The sequence below is a fragment of the Saccopteryx bilineata genome, chromosome 9 (assembly GCF_036850765.1).
Source record: "Saccopteryx bilineata isolate mSacBil1 chromosome 9, mSacBil1_pri_phased_curated, whole genome shotgun sequence".
NCBI classification, from domain to species: domain Eukaryota; kingdom Metazoa; phylum Chordata; class Mammalia; order Chiroptera; family Emballonuridae; genus Saccopteryx; species Saccopteryx bilineata.
In genome coordinates this window covers 75,842,619-75,864,170 of record NC_089498.1, presented here as the reverse complement: position 1 = coordinate 75,864,170, position 21,552 = coordinate 75,842,619, and the positions used below count along the sequence as shown (strand labels likewise).

General features: G+C 40.5%; 1 protein-coding gene across 5 annotated transcripts in view; it reads left to right on the top strand.

Moving 5' to 3' along the window:
• CFAP70 (cilia and flagella associated protein 70) overlaps nucleotides 1-21,552 on the top strand; it is a 188,363-nt gene that overhangs the window by 57,968 nt on the left and 108,843 nt on the right. For 3 of the 5 annotated variants that reach the window (XM_066242640.1, XM_066242639.1, XM_066242636.1), the window contains 6 exons: nucleotides 9-103; nucleotides 6,633-6,732; nucleotides 9,589-9,723; nucleotides 14,088-14,213; nucleotides 14,441-14,521; nucleotides 16,044-16,162. In XM_066242640.1, coding sequence (XP_066098737.1) covers nucleotides 9-103; nucleotides 6,633-6,732; nucleotides 9,589-9,723; nucleotides 14,088-14,213; nucleotides 14,441-14,521; nucleotides 16,044-16,162 — 656 coding nt within the window. The remainder of the gene's footprint in view (nucleotides 1-8; nucleotides 104-6,632; nucleotides 6,733-9,588; nucleotides 9,724-14,087; nucleotides 14,214-14,440; nucleotides 14,522-16,043; nucleotides 16,163-21,552) is intronic. The other 2 variants (XM_066242638.1, XM_066242641.1) reach the window with 2 other exon arrangements.

The following is a 21,552-nucleotide window of genomic DNA, read 5'->3' as shown; positions in this document are numbered from 1 at the left end:
CTTTACAGGACAGGGAATTTAGGGTCCAAGCAGAGTGCTTAAAGAAAAGGATTATTTGGGACGTGGAAAGTCGTTTCTATCTTGATCCTCCTGCAGTAGCCAGGTAGGAAAAGAAAGAGATTATGTATGAACAACAAAGACTATATAGGTGGGAAAGAACTGTTGCTTTTGTTAGTTTTATCTATATTTGAGGTAAGCTGATCTGAGACTCTCTTCATTGTGTCTGCTCAAAACAGAGGCTTTAGTGATGGTGAATTAACCAAAGTGAGTTATTATTTCTCTTCCATATAAAAGAACTTCAGAGCTGGTATGTATGCTGTCTCCTCACTGTTATTCAGTCTGAATGTTTCTTTCTGCTTTATCTTCTTTAACATGTGTGCTCCATCCACAATGTTGTCTCATGGTACAAAATAGCTGTTGGAGTTCCAACCTGCACATTCACATTCCTGACAGGAAGTTGGAAGCAAGGAGTGCTTATGGATAAAAAAAAAGGACACATATTGGCAGTCCTAGCCCCTCTTAAAGAAACTTCCTGAAATTTGACAACCTCTGTTTATATCTCATTGGTCACCTCTAGATGCAAAAGAGACTAGGAAATAGTGTTTTTGTTAGATACATTGTTGTCCAGATTAATCAGGATTTAGTTACTAAAAAAGAACAGGTCACTTTATATTGAATGGGTAACTACTAGTCTCTTTCACAATTACCTAGTGATTAGAGAAAGATGAGGAATAAAGGATTATCAATATATGTATAATCTGAATGAACTATTTTATTTTCAATTCATAGATTATTTCTTAGAATTACAGAAAAATTGAGGAGATAATTTTGAGAGTTCCTGTACACCTCTGGTTCCCCATCTGATCATTGTGTTTAAGATAAATATACAGGCCCTGGCCGGTTGGCTCAGTGGTAGAGCATCGGCCTGGCGTGCAGAAGTCCCGGGTTCGATTCCCGGCCAGGGCACACAGGAGAGGTGCCCATCTGCTTCTCCACCCCTCCCCCTCTCCTTCCTCTCTGTCTCTCTTCCCCTCCCGCAACTGAGGCTCCATTGGAGCAAAAGATGGCCCAGCGCTGGGGACGGCTCCTTGGCCTCTGCCCCAGGCGCTAGAGTGGCTCTGGTCACGACAGAGCAACGCCCCGATGGGCAGAGCATCTGCCCCCTGGTGGGCGTGCCGGGTGGATCCCGGTCGGACGCCTGCAGGAGTCTGTCTGACTGCCTCCCCGTTTCTAGCTTCAGAAAAATACAAAAAAAAAGAAAAAAAAAAAAAGATAAATATGCATTGTTGGATTTAATATGCTGATATGTTGTTAAGGCTACAATGTTGCTATTATTACTTCAAACAAAGTTATCAATTTATCAATTAAAAATAAAAAAGATAAAAATATTCACCATTTATTTTATTCTCTGAATCTCTTCCTTTTTTTATATAGACACAAATTTCTGACATCATTTTCTTTTCTCTGTACACTTTTTGCATTTCTTATACCAGGTCTACTGGCCACAAATTCCCTCCAGTTTTGTTTGAGTAGATCTTTATTTTTCTTTCACTTTTGAATATAATTCCACTGGATACAGAATTCTAGGTTGGTTGTTTGTTTCTTTCAAAACTTAAAAAAAAAATTTCACTCTACTTTCTTCTTGCTTGTATGGTTTCTGAAGAGAAGTCCAATGTAATTCTTATCCTTGTTCCTCTATAGGAAAAGTCTGTTTTATTTATTTTTAAAATTTATTTATTTTAGAGAAAGAGAGAAATGTTGATTTGTTGTTCCACTTATTTATACATTTATTGGTTGATTCTTGTATGTACCCTGATCAGGGATTGAACCCACAACCTTGGCATATTGGTATATGTGCTGCCGAAGCGAGCACCAACCTTGGCATATTGGGATGATACTCTAACCAACTGAATTACCAAACCAGGGCTTTAGGAAAGGTGTTTCCCCTTACCCCCAACTTCTTTCAAGATTTTCATTTTCTCTTTGGTTTTATACAGTTTGAACATAAATACTTAGGTGTAGTCTTTTTAGTGCTTATTATTATGCTTGGTGATCTCTGAGCTTCCTGGATCTGTGGTTTGGTGTCTGTCATTACTTTGGTAAAATTCTCAGTCATTATAACCTCAAATATATCTTTTAGTCCTTTTTCTCTTCTCCTTTTGGTATACCTGTTGCATCTTTTGTAATTGTCCCACAGTTATTAAATATTTTGTTATTATTATTTTTCAATTTTTCCCCTTTTCATTTGAGTTTGGGAAGTTTTTATTGGCATATCTTCAAGGTCACTGATATTTTCCTGACTATATTCAGCCTACTGATAAGCCCATCAAATGAATTCTTTACATTTGTTGCAGTGTTTTTGATTTCTAGCATTTTATTTTGATTCTTTCTTAGAGTTTCATCTCTCTGCTTAAATTACCTATCTGTTCTTGTGTGTTGTCTGCTTTTTCCATTAGAGCCCTTCACATATTATCATACATAGTTATTTTAATCCCTATTTGATCATTTCAAGATTTGTGTTATATCTGAAAATAGTTCTTATGCTAACTTCATCTCTTCAGACTGTATTTTTCTTGCCTTTTAGCATTCCATGCAACTTTTAATTTTATTTTTTGAAGGTCATGAACATGAAAATTTATTTAATGACAGTAGTCTGGTTTTGTAAATTTTTAAATTAAAAGCTAGACAGTATGCACTGGGTAATAAGAAATGAGGGAAATAAGTTTTTTAGTGGCAAGGAGCTAGACTGTGTTTAATGTTTGCTCTAGCTCAGGGGTCAAGAACCTATGGCTTGTGAGCCAGATCTGGCTCTTTTGATGGCTGCATCTGGCTCACAGACAAATCTTTAATAATAATAATAATAATAATAATAATAATGTTAAAAATATAAAACATTCTCATGTATTACAATCCATTTATTTCATACCGCACATATTCATGGTTGTGGGTGGCTGGAGCCAATCACAGCTATCCTCCAGAACAACACCAAATTTTTATTGGATAATGCTTAACGTCCATGGGTCATTGTATGGCTCTCACGGAATTACATTTTAAAATATGTGGTGTTCATGACTCTCTCAGCAAAAAAGGTTCCCGACCCCTGCTCTAGCTGTAGGTGCTATTGGCTTCAGTTTCTTTCTCTCTCCCTTTCCTTCCTTCCTTCCTTCCTTCCTTCCTTCCTTCCTTCCTTCCTTCCTTCCTTCCTTCTTTCCTTCCTTCCTTCCTTCTTTTCTCCCTACCTCCCTCTCTCCCTCCCTCCCTCCCTCCTTCCCTCCCTCCCTCCCTTCCTTCCTTCTTTTCTCTCTCTCTCTTCCCCTGTTGTCTTTGGGTTTACCTCAGAACTCTTTCTTAGATAGGGTCTATGTTTTGCAATCTCTCAGTTATAACCCACTGTTATTATACTGGAATCTTGTTGATGTAGTGATAAGGTGTTGGGGAGGGGATGTGTTCTATAATCCTATGATTAAATCTCAGTATTTTAATGGGATTGAATTCCTGGACTTTTTTTTTTTTTGTATTTTTCTGAAGTTGGAGGCAGTCAGACAGAATCCCGCATGCGCCCGACCAGGATCCACCCGGCACGCCCACCAGGGGGCGATGTTCTGCCCATCTGGGGCGACGCTCTGTTGCAACCAGAGCCATTCTAGCGCTTGAGGCAGAGGCCACAGAGCCATCCTCAGTGCCTGGGCCAACTTTGCTCCAATGGAGCCTTGGCTGCGGGAGGGGAAGAGAGAGACAGAGAGGAAGGAGAGGGGGAGGGGTGGAGAAGCAGATGGGTGCTTCTCCTGTGTGCCTTGGGCGGGAATCGAACCCGGGACTCCTGCATGCCAGGCCGACGCTCTACCACTGAGCCAACCAGCCAGGGCAATTCCTGGACTTTGACCTTTAGAAGTATTTAATAACCTTTTTTTCTTCCTGTCTTTATGTGAGGCAGGAAACCTAGATGATGCTGGACGTGTCTAATTGCCCTTCTTCTGGGTCAGATAAGGCTCTGGTAAATAATTCCCCTTGAAGAATGCTCAGAATATATTTCAAAATGGTTACATTTTCCTTCTCTCTACCCAAAAGTATTTTTATACTTCACTGTGAGAATCTGCTGGGCCTTCCTGTTTTAAATCCCCAAAAAGTGTGGGGACCCCTTAGCACTGGACTCCTAGGAGATTTTAACTCTCTGGCTCATCTATACTCAGCCTCCAGCAATGTGTCAAAATCACCCTTAAATTGTTTCTGTTATAGACTCCAGTAGCTTCTGTGGCCTGTAAGCTGATCTCAGTTGTGATTCTCTCTCTGTACCTGTCTCTCCCAATTTCAGTGTGGCACTTTGCCTTATGACCTCAATTCCTAGGTAGATCTATGAAAAGTTGTTGATTTTCAGTTTAATCAGCTTTTTCCTTGTTGTAAGGAAAGTAGTAAAACTTCTAAACTTTTTTTTCTTGATGACAGACAGAGAAAGAGAGACAGAGAGAGGGACAAATAGGGACAGACAGACAGGAAGGGAGAGAGATGAGAAGCATCAATTCTTTGTTGCGGCACCTTAGTTGTTCATTGATTGCTTTGTCATATGTGCCTTGACCGGTGGGTGCAGGGGGTTGCTACAGCAGAGCGAATAAACTCTTGCTTAAACCAGTGACCTTGGGTTCCAGCCAGAAACCTTTGGGCTCAAGCCAGCAACCATGGGGTCATGTCTATGATCCCAAGCTCAAGCCAGTGACACTGCGCTCAAGCTGGTCAGTGCATGCTCAAGCCAGTGACCTCGGGATGTTGAACCTGGGTCCTCTGCGTCCCAGTCCAATTTTCTATCCACTGCGCCACCACCTGGTCAGGCTCTAAACTCTTTTTTTCTTTATTCATTTTTAGAGAGGAGAGAGAGAGGGAGAGAGAGAGAGAGACAGAGAGAGAGAGAAGGGGGGAGGAGCTGGAAGCATCAACTCCCATATGTGTCTTGACCAGGCAAGCCCAGGGTTTCGAACCAGCGACCTCAGTATTTCCAGGTCGACGCTTTATCCACTGCGCCACCACAGGTCAGGCCAGGCTCTAAACTCTTTATGTGTCAGTCAGCTGATTCTGGAAGCCGAGATAAGCATATTTGTGTGTGTGTGTGTGTGTGTGTGTAACAGAGACAGAGAGAGGGACAGTTAGAGACAGACAGACAGGAAGGGAGAGAGATGAGAAGCATCAGTTCTTTGTTGCAGCTTCTTAGTTGTTCATTGATTGCTTTCACATATGTTCCTTGACCTGGGGTCTATAGCAGAGCAAGTGACCCCTTGCTCAAGCCAGAGACCTTGGGTTCAAGCCAGTGACCTTTGAGCTCAAGCCAGCGACCATGGGGTCATATCCATGATCCCACGCTTAAGCCAGTGACCCTGCCCACACTTAAGCTGGATGAGCATGTGCTCAAGCCAGCAACCTCGCGGTTTTGAACCTGGGTCCTCTGCATCCCAGTCTGATGTGCTGTCCACTGAGCCACCACCTGGTCAAGCTAGCATATTTTATACTATTTTTGCATACTTGTCTGATTATTTCTTTAGAAAATGTCACTAGAAGTGGAATTTCTCAGTCAAAGAATATGAACATTTTAAGGCTTTTGATTCATATTGCCAGATTGCTCTAAAAAATGTTTAGTTTGCCTCTGTTAGCAGTATAGTAGAATTATTTTTAGAATTTTATCGACTTGAGAAGGTTTATAAAACCCACTTAACTGATAAAAAAAAGTATATGTATATATTTTATTACTTTTTTTTAAGCAAGTGGGAAAGAGAGGAGAGAGACAGAGGAAGAGAGACAGGAAGGGAAAGAGATGAGAAGCATCAACTCATTGCATCACTTTAGTTGTTCCAGGATTACTTCTTCTATGTGCCTTGACCAGAGGGCTCCAGCAGAGCCAGTGACCCCTTGCTCAAGCCAACAATTTTAGGTTCAAGCCAGTGACCTTGGGCTTGAAGCCTGCAACCTTTGGGCTCAAGCCAATGACCATGGGGTCATGTCTATGATCCTATGCTAAAGCCAATGACCTCATGCTCAATCTGGGGAGCCTGTGCTTAAGCCGAGGAGCCTGTGCTCAAGCCAGCAACCTCAGAGTTTCAAACCAGGGACCTCAGCATCCCAGGTCGATGCTCTTTCTACTGCATCTCTACCAGTCAGGCTGTATTCCATTACTTTTCACTGAAGCTGGAAACGGGGAGAGACAGTCAGACAGACTCCCGCATGCGCCCGACCGGGATCCACCCAGCACGCCCACCAGGGGCGATGCTCTGCCCATCAGAGGGCGATGCTCTGCCCCTCCGGGGCGTCGCTCTGCCGCCACCAGAGCCACTCTAGCGCCTGGGGCAGAGGCCAAGGAGCCATCCCCAGCGCCCGGGCCATCTTTGCTCCAATGGAGCCTTGGCTGCGGGAGGGGAAGAGAGAGACAGAGAGGAAGGAGGGGGGGTGGAGAAGCAAATGGGCGCTTCTCCTATGTGCCCTGGCCGGTAATCGAACCCGGGTCCCCCGCACGCCAGGCCGACGCTCTACCGCTGAGCCAACCGGCCAGGGCCCCCATTACTTTTTAAAAGAGAGGAATATTTCCCTTTAACCTAAATTATACTAACTCCATTTTTGCATATAATGCTAATGGGCTGATTCTTGTTATGCAGTTTTCAGAAGCGAGTTGCTGATTGCCGACTCTGGCCTGTAGAGATCACAAGAGTTCCTCTGGTTACTGCACCCAAGGGGAAAGCTGCAAAATTTGATAAGGTAAACTTATTCACTTAAAAGTATTTATATAAGAAATGCTGGCCCTGACTGGTAGCTCAGTGAATAGAGTGTCAGCCCAACTTATGAATGTCCTGGGTTTGATTCCCAGTCAGGGCACACAAGAGAAGCAACCATCTGCTTCTCTCTCCTTCTTTTCTTCCCACAGCCAGTGGCTCAGTTGGTTCAAGCCTTGGCTCTGGCTGCTGAGGATAGCTTGGTTGGTCCAAGTGCATCAGCTTTAAGCAATAAAAATAGCCTGGTTGATTCAAGCATCAGCCTAAGATGGGGGTTGCAGGGTGAGTCCTGGTCTGGGTGCATGCAGGAGTCTGTTTCACTATCTGCCCTCCTCTCACTTAAAAAAAGAAAAAAGACATGCTGTTTCTAGGCCCTGGCCTGTTTTCTCAGTGGATAGTGCATTGGCCTGGCATGTGGACATCCCAGATTCGATCCCCAGTTAGGGCACACATGAGAAATGATCATCTGCTTCTGCTCCCCTCTCTCTACCCCTTCTCTCTCTTCCCCTTTTGTTGCCAGTGGCTCAGTTGGTTTGTGCATCAGCTCTGGGCACTGAGGATAATTTGGTTGATTCGAGTATCAACCCCAGATCAGGTTTGCCGGGTGGATCTTGGTCAAGGCACATGTGGGAGTCTGTCTCTCTATCTCCCCTCCTCTCACCTAAAAAAAAAAAAAAAGAGAAATGCTACCTCTAATTCTAATAACAATGGAAAGTATGAACTGATGTGGCTGCTTCAAATGATCTTGATTTGTTGAGTAGTTTCTTGGTTTAGTGCTGAAAATCTCATGTCCCAGGAAACTCCCCTGTCCCTGGAAAATCAGAAGAACATGTCACCCTAGCTCCCTATTGTTCATTAAAAATTACTTATCCTTTATTCCCAGACATCTTATTTCCCTTTAGCCCTTCATTACAGTTTACCATAAGTAAAACCATATAAAATAGCTATTTTTATAGGTCAAAAGTAGTTAAATATTGGCAATATGGTTCAACCTAATAAATCTTTCTGAATTTCTTTTAGACTTCAGACTTACAATGTTTTAGCCTGCTACTATTAGAGTATTAGGGTTCATATATGTACTACTGTTTTGAAAAGATATAGTTTTAATGAGTCTTGAGCATGTCTGGTCTTTTATGTTTGTCAACTTCCAGTAGGTAGGGATGCTGTCACAGACTGCTTTGTAGCAATACTTTTTTTTAAAGACTTTATTCAATTTTCACAGAGGAGAGAAAGAGAGAGAGAGAGAGAGAGAAGGGAGGGGGAGCAGGAAGCATCAACTCCCATATGTGCCTTGACCAGGCAAGCCCAGGGTTTCGAACTGGCGACCTCAGTGTTCCAGGTTGATGCTTTATCCACTGCGCCACCACAGGTCAGGCCCATAGACTGCTTTGTATCCTCCACAGTACCAAGCACGATTCATGTCATATAGCAGATACTTAACAAGTACTGAAATTATTTTATTGATTTTTAAAATAGGCTTTTGGAAGAATAAAAATGCTACTACTGTGATACCACCTCCCCTTTTGTAATATAACTATGTATTGGCTAAGTTTCCTTAGATTTTTAAACAGCATAAAATAATATTATATGAACATAAGACTTTTAGTTTCTAATTATTTTAATAGGTATAATAAAAAAGATTACTTTTAACCTTGTGGAAATTAAATGTGTTTTCTTTCCCTTCTTTTCTTATTAAAGTTTTTTGTGGCAAACATAAAGCCATTAAAAATGATGTTAAGGTATTTTTACTGGGGAGCAGGGAGAGAGAGAAGAGGATAAAGGGGGGATAAATGATGATAAAAAGAGACTTGACGGGGTTGTAAACACACTGTACAATGTACAGATAATGTATCCTAGAAATATACACCTGAAGCCTATATAGTTTTATTAACCAATGTCACCCCAATAAGTTCAATTAAAAAAGAGATAGAGATATTTACATGTTCTTCATCTTTGTATTGAGAGTGTAGATGAGATTAGAGATGACAAATACATGATGGTAGATTATCATTCATCTTCCTTCTTCCATGGTGGATGGTACTGATCAATCATAGCACTCTTTCCTCTGAACCCAGGTAAGGATACAAAATCTTTCTCAACATAGTACTGTAAGACACTTCCACCAATTGATTAGAATGTAGGCATCAGTTAAAGCCTATTTGTCAACACTGGTCCAGATGATTTGTAAGACTCTTTCATTCGTATGAATCTATCAACTAAAGCTAAAAGCCACAGCTTCTGATTTCTTTTAAATTTTTGTTATTGTTGTTTTAACACTTTTTCCTAAGAGCAATATGGTCAAGTTGACTTTTCTGTTGAATATATATTATCAATTAATTTGAGGGCGTGTTGATTCAACTACGCCTTTACTATTCATTAATATTTTATGTGCATTATCTCTGTGATCATAGTGTTATTAAATCTATTTGGAAAATAAAGAAGTGAAGACCCCATAGCTCTCTCTATAGGACACACCTAAGCCTTTCCCCATCCTTTTCTTTCCCCAGCATGCTTTCTCTCTTTTTTCTGGAGCAGGACTGTGCCTCTCTTCCCTCTTTAATCTCTCAAGGCACGTATCTCTCTCCCTCTTTCTTCTATGCTCCAAAGGCCCTTCTACTACCTCTATAATTTTCTAAATAAACTTTTCCTTATAATTTGAAAAAGAAAAGAAAAAAATAAATGAAGACCCAAAATGTTTATGTTTCTGGCCTAAAGTCAACTACATAGTTAAGTAAGTAGCATAGATAGTTTTTAAACACATCTTTGAATTGCTGAGTCAGAGCTTCACGCCTCCTACTGCATTGCTTTATAGCACTAATAGGTGTCTGGTTTTATCCCTTAGATGGAGGATGAAAGTCCACTTTCATTTCATGGTGTAGCTTATGTTAATATGGTCCCATTGCTGTATCCAGGTGTAAAGAGGATTCGGGGAGCTTTTCATGTTTACCCTTACCTAGATAGTACAGTCTATGAAAAGGTAAGAAAAACTGTATAGAAAGTGTCATCTATACAAATTTATCTTTTATGTGTTTTTACTTACATTTACATCTTTGCAATGGGTATTTGGAACCAATGGGTATACTGGGATGTTAAATATAGAACCTTGTTGTCATTCTGCCATTGAACCTCAAACACCAAAAAAAATCTGGCCTTTAGGCCAGATATTTCCACAATAATATGATATGTGAATGGTCTAGATACCCCAATGAAAGGACAGAGATTATGAGACTGGATTTTAAATTATTGATTCAATGATATGTTATCTGAAATAGACATACCTTATACTTAGACACAAATAAGCTGAAGTAAAAAAATAAAAAAGACATACTATGAAGTAGAAAATATAACAGAACTGAGTGGCAATATTTACATCAGATAAAACAGACTTCAAGAAAAGAAATATAATTAAAGACACAGAATGGCATGTCATAGTGATTAAAGGGTCCATTAATCAGGAAGATAGAATTTATAAATTATTATACAAAATAAGTATATATATTATAAATGTATACACACCTAACAAAAGAACTTCATAATACATGAAGCAAAACCCAACAGAACTGAAAGGAGAAAAAGTGTAACATTCAGAAATTTCAATATTGTACTCTCAATATTTAATAGAATATAAAAAAATCTATGTTAAATATAAACATATCATGTAATCAACAAATCATCCCTAGGAACCTACTCAAGAGAATTGAAAACTGCATTTATATAAACACATGTATGTAAATATTTATAATAGCATTATTCACAATAGCCCCAAACTATTCACAATAGTCCAAACATCCACAATTGATGAATTGGTAAAATATAGTATATCTATCAAGGGAATACTATTAAACAATAAACTTTTTTATAAAATGTGAATTATATCTCAATAAAGCTGTTTTTTTAAAAAAGGAAGAGTCTACTGACACATTCTATAACACTGATGAACCACAAACACTTTATGCAAAGTGAAAGAAGGAAGACTGTATATTGTACAATACCACTTACATGAAATGTGCTCATTTCCCAGAGATGTTAAAATTTCAAAAAGTTTGCATTTTAGAATCTATGAAATACAAGTAATTGAGCTATGTTTAGTTGCTGAGACCAGCTCAGCCGTGGGCATGCATGAAAGGAAGGTGCTGCAGGACTGAAGAAAAGACACACACAAGACACAACATACAGAAAAAGATGGGTACAGGGGACTCCCAGCCTCTAGGACTGAGAGCCCAGATCTCTGCAGCCTCATCAAATTTAATATTGGCCTCTTTGCTCATTAGGTAAATTAACAGAGCCTGGGTTCAGGTGCAGAAGGGTAGTTAACTAATGTCTTTCACGTATGTAAGGAAAGGCTCTAGGGATCAACTGTTTTCCTTTAAACAATCTTTTCTAGTGCTTGCAAGGGCAGCATTCTGTCCCCGCAGGATCCTGTGTTCCCAAATCCACACAAAAGACTTGTCTCGACCACAGTCTAAACCCCAGCCATTTTCCCACATTTAGTATTTACAATTTTTGCTTTAATATTATTGGAATGTCTTCTTAGCGACTTTATTGAGGTATAACTGACATAGAATAATAACTGATGCACAATTTAAAGCATATACAGTATGTCTGTAAAGTCATGGTGCACTTTTGACCGGTCACAGGAAAGCAACAAAAGATGATAGAAATGTGAAATCTGCACCAAATTAAAGGAAAACTCTCCCAGTTTCATACCTACTCAGTGCAGTTTGATGTGGGCTCACACACCGATTTTTTAGCGCTCCTTAGGTAGCTATTCTGTATAGCCTCTACAGACTCGTCTCTGACTGATGGCCTACCAGAACGGGGTTTCTCCACCAAACTGCTGGTTTCCCTCAACTGCTTATCCCACCGAGTAATGTTATTCCTATGTGGTGGCGCTTTGTTATAAACGTGCCGATATTCACATTGCACTTTGGTCACGGATTCAAATTTAAGTGAGCCACAGAACACACTGAACTTTCCTCTGTACCATCCACACCTCAACTGGCATAGCTGTGGGCTGCTCCGCTGTATACACAGTGTTACGTCATCATGCGCACATGCTGCCACATCATCGTACAGAAAGTGGGAGGGTTTTCCTTTTATTTGGTGCAGATTTCACATTTCTATCATCTTTTGTTGCTTTCCTGTGACTGGTCAAAAGTGACCATGACTTTACAGACACACTGTATATATGTATATATATTTTAGCAAGTGAGAGAGACAGACAGGGACAGACAGACAGGAAGGGAGAGAGATGAGAAGCATCAACTCATGGTTGCCGCACTTTCGTTTTTCATTGATTGCTTTCTCATGCATGCCTTGACCATGGGGCTTCAGCTGAGCTAGTGACCCCTTGCTCAAGCCAGCGACCTTTGGGCTCAAGCCCTGTCTATGATCCCACATTCAAGCTGATGAGCTTGGGGTTTTGAACCTGGTTTTTAGTGTCCCAGGTCAGTGCTCTATCCACTGCACCATCATCTGCCCAGGCAATTTAAAACTTTTGACATAGGGGCCCTGGCCAGTTGGCTCAGTGGTAGAGCATCAACCTGGTGTGTGGACATCCTGGGTTCAATTCCCAGCCAGGGCACACAGGAGAAGTGTCCATCTGCTTCTCCACCCCTCCCCCTCTCATTTTTCTCTATCTCTCTCTTCCCCTCCTGCAGCCAAGGCTCTATTGGAGCAAAGTTGGCCTGGGTGCTGAGGATGGCTCTATGGCCTCCACCTCAGGCACTAGAATGGCTCTGGTTGTGATGGAACAATGCCCGATATGGGCAGAGCATCGCCCCCTAGTGGGCATGACTGGTGGATCCCTGTTGGGCACATGCGGGAGTCTCTTTCTCTGCCTCCCGACTTCTCACTTCAGAAAACAAACAAACAAACCAACAAAAACTTCTGACATAGGTATACATCTGTGAAACTATCACCACAATCAAGATAGTGAAAATACCCATTACTCCCCAAAATTTTCTTATGACCTTTTCTGTTATTCTTCTCTCCTATCTTTGTTCACTCTACCTTTCTTTAGGCTGGCTTGCTCAGCATAAATTATATTTAGATTCACTCATTTTATTTAATATAAAATATTCTGTAAGATTCTTTTTCAATCATTGTAGTTGAATTTTCCTATGCAAAGTTTTTTTTTGTATTTTTCTGAAGCTGGAAACCGGGAGAGACAGTCAGACAGACTCCCGCATGCGCCCGACCGGGATCCACCCGGCACGCCCACCAGGGGCGAAGCTCTGCCCACCAGGGGGCGATGCTCTGCCCCTCCGGGGCGTCGCTCTACCGCCACCAGAGCCACTCTAGCGCCTGGGGCAGAGGCCAAGGAGCCATCCCCAGCGCCCGGGCCATCTTTGCTCCAATGGAGCCTTGGCTGCGGGAGGGAAAGAGAGAGACAGAGAGGAAGGGGGGGTGGTGGAGAAGCAAATGGGCGCTTCTCCTATGTGCCCTGGCCGGGAATCGAACCCGGGTCCCCCGCACACCAGGCCGACGCTCTTCCGCTGAGCCAACCGGCCAGGACTCAAAGTTTTTATTTTGAACTTTAAACTTTCCCTATTCTTCTAATCATAATTGATAGGCCAGTAGTAGATAGATAGTATTTCTTTTTTTTTTTTTTCATTTTTCTGAAGCTGGAAACAGGGAGAGAGATAGTCAGACAGACTCCCGCATGCGCCCGACCAGGATCCACCTGGCACGCCCACCAGGGGTGACGTTCTGCCCACCAGGGGGCGATGCTCTGCCCATCCTGGGCGTCGCCATGTTGCGACCAGAGCCACTCTAGCGCCTGAGGCAGAGGCCACAGAGCCATCCCCAGCGCCCGGGCCATCTTTGCTCCAATGTTGCCTTGGCTGCAGGAGGGGAAGAGAGAGACAGAGAGGAAAGCGTGGTGGAGGGGTGGAGAAGCAAATGGGCGCTTCTCCTGTGTGCCCTGACCAGGAATCGAACCCAGGTCCTCTGCACGCTAGGCTGACGCTCTACCGCTGAGCCAACTGGCCAGGGCGATAGTATTTCTTATATAAAAATAAATTCTACCACTTAAAGCTAATTTGAAATTATGTCACAAAGATGAAAAGCTGTTTGATAAGAAGTTAATGAGATACAAAATCAAGCCAGTGCTAGAATTCCTCGTAAGAATATAAATAATGGGGTAGGCAGCTAATTTTATGTGATGGTTTCACCTGTTCAACGAATATGGCAATGCAATGGAGTTTTTTACTTCCCCTATCTCGCTTTGTTTCTACAACACTGAAATATCTAGAAAACTAAATGATGTTAAGGAATAATGTGGGCTTCTTTTATTATATTTGCCTGTGATTCATTGCATTTTTCGTTTGTTTTTTTCAGACCAAGTGCTTACTTAGCTTGTTCCGGGATATTGGACATAATTTGATTCAGAATAACAAAATAGGAGGAATTACTTCTCCATTGTCCAAAGCAGTTATTTCTAAGAACCTGAAAGAAGATAAAATAGTAAGAAAGGGATATGGAAGGAAGGCCTAGGCCTGGGGATGCGGCAGGTTGTTGAGAAGGTGATGGTTTTGCTGATTTTGTCACATTCCAGAGGCTCACGCTGATTTCTCATTTGGTGAATTGCCTCAATTTAGTTTGCATTTTGATGCAACATAATGATCATTGTTCCTGCCATTGTGAAGACCATGTAAGAATTCCATTTTTAATGTGTGTTAATCTTCTTTCAGCAAGCATCTAGTATAAAATCTCAGAGCTCAGATACTCCTTTGGAAACTGAACCCCCTCTAAACAACAATCCAGAAGGGCAGGTAACTATGCATGAAGAGTTGGAGAATTAAGTTTAAGTTAATCAGTCCTTACTGAGTAAGGTAGCATGATATAATGTAAAATGCTTATTGAGTTAGCATCCTATACTTACCATGACTGGTTTATGATGTTGAGTAAATTTCTTTGTCTTGATGAGACTTACTGAAGTGAGTCGGTACCAGATTAAGGCCTGTTCCAGCATTAAAAACTTATGTCTTTTATTAATTCTATTATATTGATCACTCTGAGGGATACAAAGATGAATCATCTACAGCATTTATTCATCTGCTCTCAGGATGCTCAATAGTCTGGTGGGAAAAATAGACTAACCATAGTACAGAATTTTGATAAATGCTCTAGTAGAGGTATGTATAAAAGTGCTGTGTGGGCTCCAACAAGAGAGATTGATAGCTACTAGGATGGGGCGGTCTCAGAAGTCTTCATGAAAGAGGTGACATCCCAGCTATGTAGTGAAAGATGAAGAGAACACTTTGCAAGATGAAGTTGGAAGAAGAGGCATTTTAGGGTTAGAGAACAGCTGGAGTCAAGGCACCAAGTTGGGTACATCAATTAATTCAGTGTGTGATATAGAGAAATGAAAAGAAAGGAAAGATTCTAGGAGGTGAGGAAGAAGAGAGAGACTGAGCTGGGTTGTAGAAAGACTTTGAAAGGCTTGCTAAAGAATTTGGGCTTAATTCTATAGGTGATAATGAACCCTTGAGCCTCATCTTAGGATCTCACATTAAATGTTTTTAACATACATGGAAATAACATGTCTTGTGTTTCAGGACAAAACTCTTGAAAGGATGTGAAAAAGAAAGATTGAAGTTGGGGTATGGGCTTCTGATGTCTGTTTATAGGTTTTCTTAGAGTACAGATGATGTTGATGACAGTTTGAGTTAAGAAAACAATTATAAAGGAAGTCAGAAACCTGCATGGGCAAGGTGGGACTGGGAAGCTTTGAGGTGTCAAGGAAGAAAAGTTAGAAATAACTCAGTTTTCAAGCCTTACTTTCTGTAAGGATGACAAAATCATTAAGAGAAAAATCAAGAGAGGTTAATATAGGGGAAATGATAAGTTCAATTTGGGACATGCTGTATTTAGTATGCTAGTAAAAATCTGGGTAGAAATGTCCATCAGGTTGCAGTTGGTAGATGGGTATGATAAGGAGGCTGTGAGTGGGAATGTCAGAAGGTTGTAAGGAGAGTATTTCTGCAGGACTCATGAAAGATATTTGGTGGAAGAAAGAATGGCATTCACTTAAAACAGTTCCAAGAAAAAAATTGAACAAGTTAAGCAGGGCTTCAGCTGGGGTAGAAATTTTCAAGAATAAAATTGAAAACCCTTTCCTGCAAGAGATAAACACTGTTGCTCTTTTTCTATCCAGTTATTTTTCTATGTAAAAAAATATTTTGACAGTTAAGATCACACTATATATAGTTGTATATGCAGTTTTCTCACTTATTATATTGTGACCATTATCTTGTTATTAAATTTTTTCATAAATATCTATTTTTTGAAAAGAATAAATTAGAAAAAATGTCTTCACAGCAATTTGTGGAAGCAGGGACATACATCGTGTTGGAGATTCAGCTGGACAAAGCCTTGGTTCCAAAGCGAATGCCAGAGGAACTAGCTAGACGGTGTGTAGCAATGGTTCTCATACTTGTTTTGCAAAAAATATTTAGGTATAAATAAAAGGAAGTCAGTTTGTGCCCATAAATATAATGTCCCCTAGGCTAAACATCAGTTTTCTGTATTTTTTTTCTAGATGAAGTTTCTTTTGGTTTTCTTGTTACAAAGCAGTATACGTCTATTACAAAAATTTTGAGAAATTGAGATTTGCAAGAAAGTATTAATATAAAGACACACAGATTTCAACTCTCCCAATGATAACCACTTTTAACATCTTGATATTTATCCTTTTACAGTTACTGTAAAGCTCTATATTATACAAACATACAACCCACGTCACATATAAATATATGTAATTTTTAAAAAACTTTTTATATTGTACCATAGTACTTTGATTGTTTTTCTAGAAAGTTGTTTATTTCATCTATATTATCCAATTTTTTGATGTATAGTTGTTCATGGCATTGTCTTATTATCCTTTTTATCTTTGTTAAATGTGGAGTAATGTCTCCACTCTCATTGCAAATTTTAGTAATTTGAGTCTTTGTTCATTTTTTTATTAGTCCATCTACCTAAGAATTATCAATTTTGTTGATGTTTTCAATGAACCAGTCTTTTTGTTTTATGGATTTTCTCTATTGTATTTCTTTTCTCTATTTTATTTATCTATACTCTAGGTCAGGGGTCTCAAACTCGCGGCCCACGGGCCGCATGCGGCCCGCCGAACAATTTTGTGCGGCCCGCAGACTAATCCACGAAGTTCAAAATATTTTGGATAAAATTAAGTAAGCCTACGGGCCTACTTGTATTTCTCATTTCTCTAGCATCCTAGCTAGATATTAGCTTAGTTAACAGCAGTTGTGATGCGAACTACAGTTTCTGGTCGTTTTGTGACACTGAGTAAACTGCATGTACGATTGTGCTTGTTGTACTGATTTTTTTTTTGTTTTCAACTGCAGTGAGAAAAGTGTTGCGTAACAGTTGCCTTTTGTAGACCTAGTGCAGCCCGCCGAACCGCTGTGATCTTGCTCTGCGGCCCACATGCTGAGTTGAGTTTGAGACCCCTGCTCTAGGTCCTATTATTTTCTTCCTTTCTACTAACTTTGGATTCAGTTTGTTCTCCATTTCTAGTTTCTTAAAATATACAGTTAAATTATTGATTTGAAATCTTTCTTCTTTTTATGAGTTAGAGCTATATATTTCCCTCTAAACACTTCTTTCATTGCACTCCCTAAGTTTTATTATGTTTTTGTTTTCATTCATCTCAAAGAATTTTTTAACTTCTCTGTGATTTCTTCTTTGACCTATTATTTTAAACTGTATTGCTTAATTTCCACATATTTGTGACTTTTTTCAGTTTTCCATTTTCCTTGCAGGTATTGATTTCTAGTTTTATTTCATTATAATTAGAAAATATATTTTGTATGATTTCAATCTTTTAAAATGTATTGAGATTTGTTTTATGGCCTAACAAATGGTCTATCCTGAAGAATGCTCCATGTGCACTTGAGAAAAATGTGTATCCTATGATGTTAGATTGAATGTTCTATATATGTCTGTAGGTCAAATTGCTTTATACTGTTGTTTAAGTTCTTTATTTTCTTATTAATCTTCTGTCTAATTATTCCATCCACTGTTAAAAGTGGGGCATTTTAAAGTGTCTATTATTAAAACTGTATGTTTTTTTCTGCAGTTGTCTGAATTGTTGCTTTATATATTTTAGAGCCTTATTGTTAGATTCATAATATGTTTATGATTATTATAATTTAGTGTTGTCTGGAGCCTTTATCTATCTTTCTGTCTACCCATATATCTATATTGTTATTTTTCTCCTTTTATCTTTTTTCTATTGTATTTATTGGGGTGACACTGATTAACAAAATTATACAGGTTTTAGGTACACAATTCTACAATACATAATCTGTACACTGTCTTGTGTGTGCACCACTCCAAGTTAAGTCTCCATTCATCATCATTTATCTTCCTTATACCCTCCTCTACTGCCACCACCCCCAATCCTCCAGGCAATCACCACACTGTTGTCTATGTCCATTAGTTTTTTCTTTTTTACTCAATCCCTCAACTCCTGTTAGCCCCCACCCTGACAGCTGTCAGCCTGCTTTTTATCTATGAGTGTTTCTATTTTGCTTGTTAGTTCATTTTGTTAATTAGATTCCATATATGAATGAAATCATATGGTACTTGTCTTTCTCTGACTGGCTTATTTCACTTAGCATAATGTTCTCCAGGTCTATTCATGCTGTTATAAAGGGTAAGATTTCCTTCTTCTTTATAGCTGAGGAGTATTCCATTGTATAAATATACGACAACTTTTTTATCTCCTCATCTACTGATGGACACTTGGGCTGCTTCCAAATCTTGGCTATTGTAAATAATGTTCAGTGAACATAGGGGTGCATATATTTTTTGAATCAGTATTTCTGATTTCTTTGGATATATTGACAGAAGTGAAATTACTGGGTCATAAGGCACTTGTATTTTACATTTTTTTTTGTATTTTTTTTTTCCTGAAGCTGGAAACGGGGAGAGACAGTCAGACAGACTCCCGCATGCGCCCGACCGGGATCCACCCGGCACGCCCACCAGGGGGCGACGCTCTGCCCACCAGGGGGCGATGCTCTGCCCCTCCGGGGCATCACTATGTTGTGACCAGAGCCACTCTAGCGCCTGGGGCAGAGGCCAAGGAGCCATTCCCAGCGCCCGGGCCATCTTTGCTCCAATGGAGCCTTGGCTGCGGGAGGGGAAGAGAGAGTCAGAGAGGAAGGAGAGGGGGAGGGGTGGAGAAGCAGATGGGTGCTTCTCCTGTGTGCCCTGGCCGGGAATCGAACCCGGGACTTCTGCACGCCAGGCCGACGCTCTACCACTGAGCCAACCGGCCAGGGCCTATTTTACATTTTTTGAGGTAACTCCGTATTGCTTTTCACAGTGGCTACACCAGTCTGCATTCCCACCAATAGTGTAGGAGGGTCCCTTTTCTCCACATCCTCACCAACATTTGTTGTTTGTAGATTTATTGATGATAGTCATTCTAACAGGCATGAGGTAATATCTCATTTTAGTTTTAATTTGCATTTCTTTCTTTCTTTTTTTTTTTGACAGGGACAGAGAAAGAGAGAGGGACAGATAGGGCAGACAGACAGGAAGGGAGAGAGATGAGAAGTGTTAGTTCTTTCTTATGGCACTTTAGTTGTTCACTGATTGCTTTCTCATATGTGCGTTGATGAGGGGGGAGGCTCCAGCAGAGCGAGTGACTCCTTGCTCAAGCCAGTGACCTTTGGGCTCAAGCCAGCAACCTTAGACTTCAAGCCAGTGACCATGGGGTCATGTCTATGATTCCATACTCAAGCCAGTGATCCCACACTCAAGCTGGTGAGCCCATTCTCAAACTGGATGAGCCCACACTCAAGCCAGTGATATCGGGGTTTTGAATCTAGGTCCTCTGCATCCCAGTTTGATGCTCTATCTACTGTGCCACTGCCTGGTCAGGCTAATTTGCATTTCTCTGATGATTAGTGACAATTAGCATCTTTTCATATGTCTATTGGTCATATACATGTCCTCTTTGGAAAAATGTTTATTCAGATCCTTCACCCATTTTTAAATTGGATTGTTTGTTTTTTTGGTGTTGAGTTTTATAAGTTCCTTGCCCAAGGAAATATATATAAAAAAGTATTGGTATAAGAAATGTCTGAGACCCTAGCCGGTTGGATCAGCGGTAGAGCATTGGCCTGGCATGTGGAAGTCCCAGGTTCAATTCCTGGCCAGGGCACACAGGAGAAGCATTCATCTACTTCTCCACTCTTCCCCTTCTCCTTCCTCTCTCTCTCTCTTCCCCTTCCACAGCCAAAGCTCCATTGGAGCAAATTTGGCCCTGGGCACTGAGGGCAGCTCCGTGGCCTCTGCCTCAGGCACTGGAATGGCTCCAACTGGAGCAGAGCAACGCTGCAGAGAGGCCGAGCATTGCCCCCAGTGGGCATGCTGGGTGGATCCTGGTCAGGCACATGCGGGAGTCTGTTTGATTGCCTACCTGCTTCTAACTTTGGAAAAAATAAAAAATGTCTGAGATTTTACTGCCTATATTTTTTCTAGGGTTTTTTTGGTTTCAAATCTAACATTTAAATCCTTAATCCATTTTGAGTTTATTCTTGTGTATGGCATAAGAAAGTGATCTAGTTTCATTTTTTTGCACATATCTGTCCAATTTTCTGAACATCATTTATTGAGTAAACCAGTGCTTTCAAGCTTTTTACACTTGGAGACTTGTGAAAATAGGAGAATATTTCGGGAACCACTAAGTCAGAAATCATCCTGAGCATAAGTGAATTAGACTAAGATCATTGGATCTATAATCTTCATACAGCATCAGGTTGGTTAACTCTTTCATAAACCAGCATGAAATTTATGGCAGACTAGTCTGCACATCAGCAGTTGAAAAACACTGGAAAAGACTATCTTTACCCGACTGTATATTTTTGCTTTCTTTGTCAAATATTAATTGACTATAAAGGCATGTGTTTATTTCTGAGCTCTCTATTCTGTTCTATTGACCTATATGTCTGTTTTATGTCAGTACCATGCTGTTTTGATTACTGTGGCCTTGTAATATAGTTTGATATTAGGTAGCATTATTCTTCCACCTTTATATGTCTTTCTCAAGATTGCCGTGGCTTTTCAGGGTCTTTTGTGATTTATATAATTTTTTGAAATATTTGTTCTAGTTCTGTGAAATATGCCATTGGTATCTTGATAGAAATTGCATTGAATCTATAGATTGCTTTGGGTAGAGTGGACATTTTAGTGATGTTAATTCTTCCTGTTTATGAACACAGTATGTGCTTCCACTTATTTCCCTCTTTTTCAATTTCTTTATTTAGTGTATTATGATTTTCTCAATACAGGTCTTTTATGTCCTTGGTTAAATTTATTCCTAGGCATTTTATTTTATTTTTTGAAACAATTGTGAGTGGGATTGTTTTCTTAGTTTTCCATTCTGGTAGTTCATTATTGGTGTATAAAAATGCAACTGAGCCTGACCAGGTGATGGCACATTGGATAGAGCATCTATCTGGGACACTAAGGACCTGGGTTCAAAACCCCAAGGTTTGGCTTGAGCACAGACAGACTTATCCAGCGTGAGTGTAGGCTTACCAGCTTCAGCATGTGGGCTCACTGGCATAAGTGGGGGATTATACTATGACTCCATGGTTGCTGGCTTGAGTCCAAAGGTCACTGGCTTGAGCGCAAGGTCGCTGGCTTGAGTACAAGGTTGCTGGCTTGAGCCAGTGCTCACTGGCTCGACTGGAGCCCCTCAGTCAAGACACGTATGAGATACAATCATAAACAGCTAAGTTGCCGCAACTATGAGTTGATGCTTCTC